Source organism: Pelophylax lessonae (assembly GCF_965119305.1).
Source record: "Pelophylax lessonae genome assembly, chromosome: 13".
Taxonomy (NCBI): domain Eukaryota; kingdom Metazoa; phylum Chordata; class Amphibia; order Anura; family Ranidae; genus Pelophylax; species Pelophylax lessonae.
The window spans coordinates 15,431,593-15,435,748 of NC_138780.1; the positions used below are offsets into that span (position 1 = coordinate 15,431,593).

General features: G+C 49.1%; 1 protein-coding gene across 1 annotated transcript in view; it reads right to left on the bottom strand.

The window, feature by feature from the left end:
• Positions 1-772: 772 nt before the first annotated feature.
• The window catches only part of LAMTOR2 (late endosomal/lysosomal adaptor, MAPK and MTOR activator 2), a 10,546-nt gene continuing 7,162 nt past the window's right edge, over positions 773-4,156 (bottom strand). Inside the window, exons 3-4 of the mRNA XM_082242885.1 lie at positions 2,243-2,332; positions 773-1,232 (exon numbers count right to left, since the gene is read on the bottom strand). Of these exons, the coding sequence (XP_082099011.1) occupies positions 1,176-1,232; positions 2,243-2,332 (147 nt within the window). The 3' untranslated portion in view covers positions 773-1,175. The remainder of the gene's footprint in view (positions 1,233-2,242; positions 2,333-4,156) is intronic.

A 4,156-nucleotide genomic window follows, 5' to 3' on the forward strand; every position in this document is an offset into this window, starting at 1 on the left:
GGAGGGGAGGAGGTCACATGCTGCTGTGAGCACTGCCTCCTTGAAGGAAGGGGGGGGGGGGGAGTAGGTCATATGCTGCTCTGAGCACTGCCTCCTCAGAGGAGGCAGAGAAAGTTCTAAGGCGTTCTGGGAACCTCTTCCTCAGGGGAGGGGAAAAGGTCACATGGTGCTCTGAGCACCGCCTCCATGAAGGAAGGGGAAGAAGGTCACATGCTGCTCTGAGCACTGCCTCCTCAGAGGAGGCAGAGAATGTCCTATGCCCTTCTGGTCATTGCTTCTTCAGAGGAGGGGGGAGAAGGTCACATGCTGCTTTGAGCAATGCCTCTTCAAAAGGCAGCAGAGAAAGTCCTATGGCGTTCTGGGGACTGCTTCCTCAGAGGAGGGGGGAGAAGGTCACAAGCTGCTCTAAGCACTGCCTCCTCGGAGAAGGTCACATGTTGCTCTTAACACTGCCTCTTCAGAGGAGGGGGGAGATGGTCAACAGCCCCTCTGAGCACCAACTCCCCATCGGAGAGGGAGACAGTCACAGGCTGCTTCTTCGGAGGAGGATGAGAAGGTCACAGGAGTCCGCATTGCCTCATCAAAGGGGGGTAAAAAGGTCACAGGCCACTCTCAGCTCTGCCTCCTTGGAGGAGGTAGAGAAGGTCAGCGTTGCCTCATCGGAAGAGGGTAAAGAGGTCACAGGCCACTCTGAGCCATGCCTCCTTGGAGCATGGAAGAGGTGGTCATATGCTGTGCTAAGCACTGCCTCCTCGGAGGAGGGGTAAGAAGGCTACAGGCCACTTTGAGCACTGCCTCCTGAGAGGAGGAGGAGAACATCACAGGCTCCCCTCAAACTTAGAAGCACCAGGTATTTCTAAAGGGCTCTGGCAGATAAACAAAGCAACAAAAATAAGTATCAGTGGGTGGGCTTATACGAGGACCGGTCATTTTTGCCATTAATGAGCAAAGTGACAGATTCTCTTAAATAGTAAAAAGCAAACTGAGCAGAGCTCAGACATGGATATGGAAATGATTTCTAGTGATAGGCTGCCTGCTGTACAGGCTGGCAGAAGCATCATGTATGACAGCATGTGTTATCAGCGGTGACCACAGTCTTTCATGTATCGCCGGCCCGCATAGTCTCAGTCTACGGTTTGCTCCACGCGCACGCAGATGTGAGCGCCTCGCTCCTCCTAACTTGCCGACACCTGATTTAGAGGCTCCTCAAGGTAACTGACTAGTGCTTGGGCCTAAAAAGAAAAGAAGAATTCGTTCAGAAACCGCACACAAAGAGGAACTGCAGAAATGATAAAATCAACTATTAATACCGCTGTGTATTCATTACAAAGCAATAAAAGTATATTCAAAGTGTTATCGAGCCCAAATCAAAAACTCGATTATTACACAGCCGCAATTCCTTGCAGTATGGTAAGCCCCCCCCCCTCTAGAAATACAGTGAAAAGTTGAGTAGCTTCTTTGTTGCTTGTGTTTCTTGTTCTGGGACCCCCAAGTGTCAGTGTGTCATTGTTCTGCACCCCCAAGTGTAAGAGTGTCATTGTTCTGCACCCCCAAGTGTAAGAGTGTCACTGCTCTGGGACCCCCAAGTGTCAGTGTGCCATTGTTCTGCACCCCCAAGTGTCAGTGTGTCACTGCTCTGGATCCTAAGTTGTAGTGTGTCATTGTTCTGGGACCCCCCAAGGGTCAGTGTGTCATTGTACTGGGACCCCCAAGGGTCAGTGTGCCATTGGTCTAGGACCCCCAAGGCTCAGTGTGCCATTGGTCTAGGACCCCCAAGGCTCAGTGTGCCATTGGTCTAGGACCCCCAAGGCTCAGTGTGTCATTGTTCTGGATCCACCAAGCCTCAGTGCATCATTGTTCCGGGACCCCCAAGAGTCAGTGAGTCGGTCTGGGACCCCCAAGAGTCAGTGAGTCGGTCTGGGACCCCCAAGAGTCAGTGAGTCGGTCTGGGACCCCCAAGAGTCAGTGAGTCATTGTTTTGGGACCCCCAAGGCTCAGTGTGTCATTGGTCTGGGACCCCCAAGGGTCAGTGTGTCATTGTTTTGGGACCCCCAAGGGTCAGTGTGTCATTCTTCTGGGATCCCTCAATGTCACTGTTCTGCAATCACTGGATGTTATTCTGGTACACCACCTGTCTGCATGTAATTGTTCTGCGACGCCAACTGGTAGAGTGCCATTAATTGTCAATAAACTGTTGATGGCCAACACTGTACATGGATGCAATCTGCTAACAATATCTTACCTTTGCTTTTAGCATGCCAAATCCAACAGTCTCTTTGGCATACATGCACAGCAGCAGGTTGGACACTCTTGTAATCGCAACACGGCCTTCCTGCAGGGGGCAGCAACAGACAAGTCATCAGACAAGGCAATCATTCCCCTACCAATGAGTAGCTACAAAGGGCTACAACACTAATCTTCCAATGTTCAGTAATCAGCCCACTGCAATGCCAGTTCCCTTTAAGAGATGCTACATATTAAAGCAAACAGGATCTTATGCCGACATTGCAGGATCCCTGGACAGGTAAGCAGGGGTGTATTTAGGTTTTGTGCTGCCCTAGGCCTGAATAAATTTGTGCACCCCCTAATTTAAATATGACCCTCCCCTTCCTGTAAAGGCCACACCCCTTCCTGTTTATGACCCACTCTGTCATCTGTAAACCACAGTCTATCAGTGCCCATCAGCATAGCTTCATCAGTTCCCATAAGTTCAGCCTCATCAGTGCCGCCTCTTTACTGCCCATCAGTGCAGCATATCAGTGTGGCCTCATCAGTGGTCACCAGTGCAGCCTTATCGGTGCCCATTAGGACAGCCTTATGTCAAGGGATTAGTAAGATTACTCTTTTAAGATATTTGGACTTGTGTTTGCTGCCACTGATTGTAATTATAGGATTATTTCACTTACTTGTATAATAAATAGGAAGCCCATAGTCATTTTACAAATAATGAAATATCTTTTTTTCTGCCCCCCCCCCCCTGCAAAGTGCCGCCCTAGGCCCGGGCCTTGTTGGCCTAGGCCAGGATACAGCACTGCCGGGTTAGGTGTCCTAATATTAACCACTTAAGCCCCAGCCCTATTTCAGACACTTTTTGTTCACGCGTTAAAACCAGTATTTTTTCCTAGAAAACTACTTAGAACCCCCAAACATTATATATATATTTTTAGCAAAGACTCTGGAGAATAAAATGTCGGTCATTGCAATATTTTTTCATCACGCGGCATTTGCAAAAATTTGATTGAAAAATCACATTTCACTAATTTTAAAAAATACTAAACAGTAAAGTTAGCCCATTTTTTTTGTATATTGTGAAAGAACATGTCACGCCGAGTAAATAGATACCCAACATGTTACGGTTTAAAATTGTGACCCCCACCCCCCCCCCCCCCCGTGGGATCGCGACAAACTACGGTCAATAGAGATCTCAATCTGTGACGCTTTAAATTTATTGAACGGTTACCAGTTTAGAGTTAAGAGTGTAGCTCTTTTTTTTTAAAATTATTGCCCACGCTCTGGCGATCGCGGCGATACCTCACATGTGGGGTTTGAACAGCGATTTCATTCGCGGCTCGACTTCCGTATACGTTTTCTTTTGTGCGCGAGCTAACGGTGACGGGGGTGGCTACATTTTTTTTTTTCCCCATTTATTTTATTATTTTTTTATAAAAAAAATAAAAATAAAAATCTGATCACTTTTATTGCTGTCACAAGCAATGTAAACATCCCTTGTGACAGCAATATGCAGTGACAGGTACTCTTTATGGAGGGATCGAGGGTCTAAAAGACCCCAAACCTCTCCACTACACTTCCCTGTATGCAAAACGCCGAAAACGGCATTTTTGCATACAGCCGTTTTTCAAATTTGCCGCCTTTTGCAGCACAGTAACCCGGAAGTGACGTCATGGACGCCGCCTCCGGGTTACGTCATCGGAGACCCGATCGAAGCCGTTTCCGGCATTCATCGGGACTCCATCCAGCCGGCAGATGTGCCGGTGGGACGGGAGCCCCGAGCAAAGCCACGGAAGGCAGCGGGAGGGGGGGGGGGGGGGAGGTCCCCTCCCGTCCCCCCCGAGTACCGATCGAGTCGAGTCGCATCGGTCGGTACCGACAGAAAGCCGACCGTCGGCTTCAAACCACGGTACCGGGATGGTGCCTC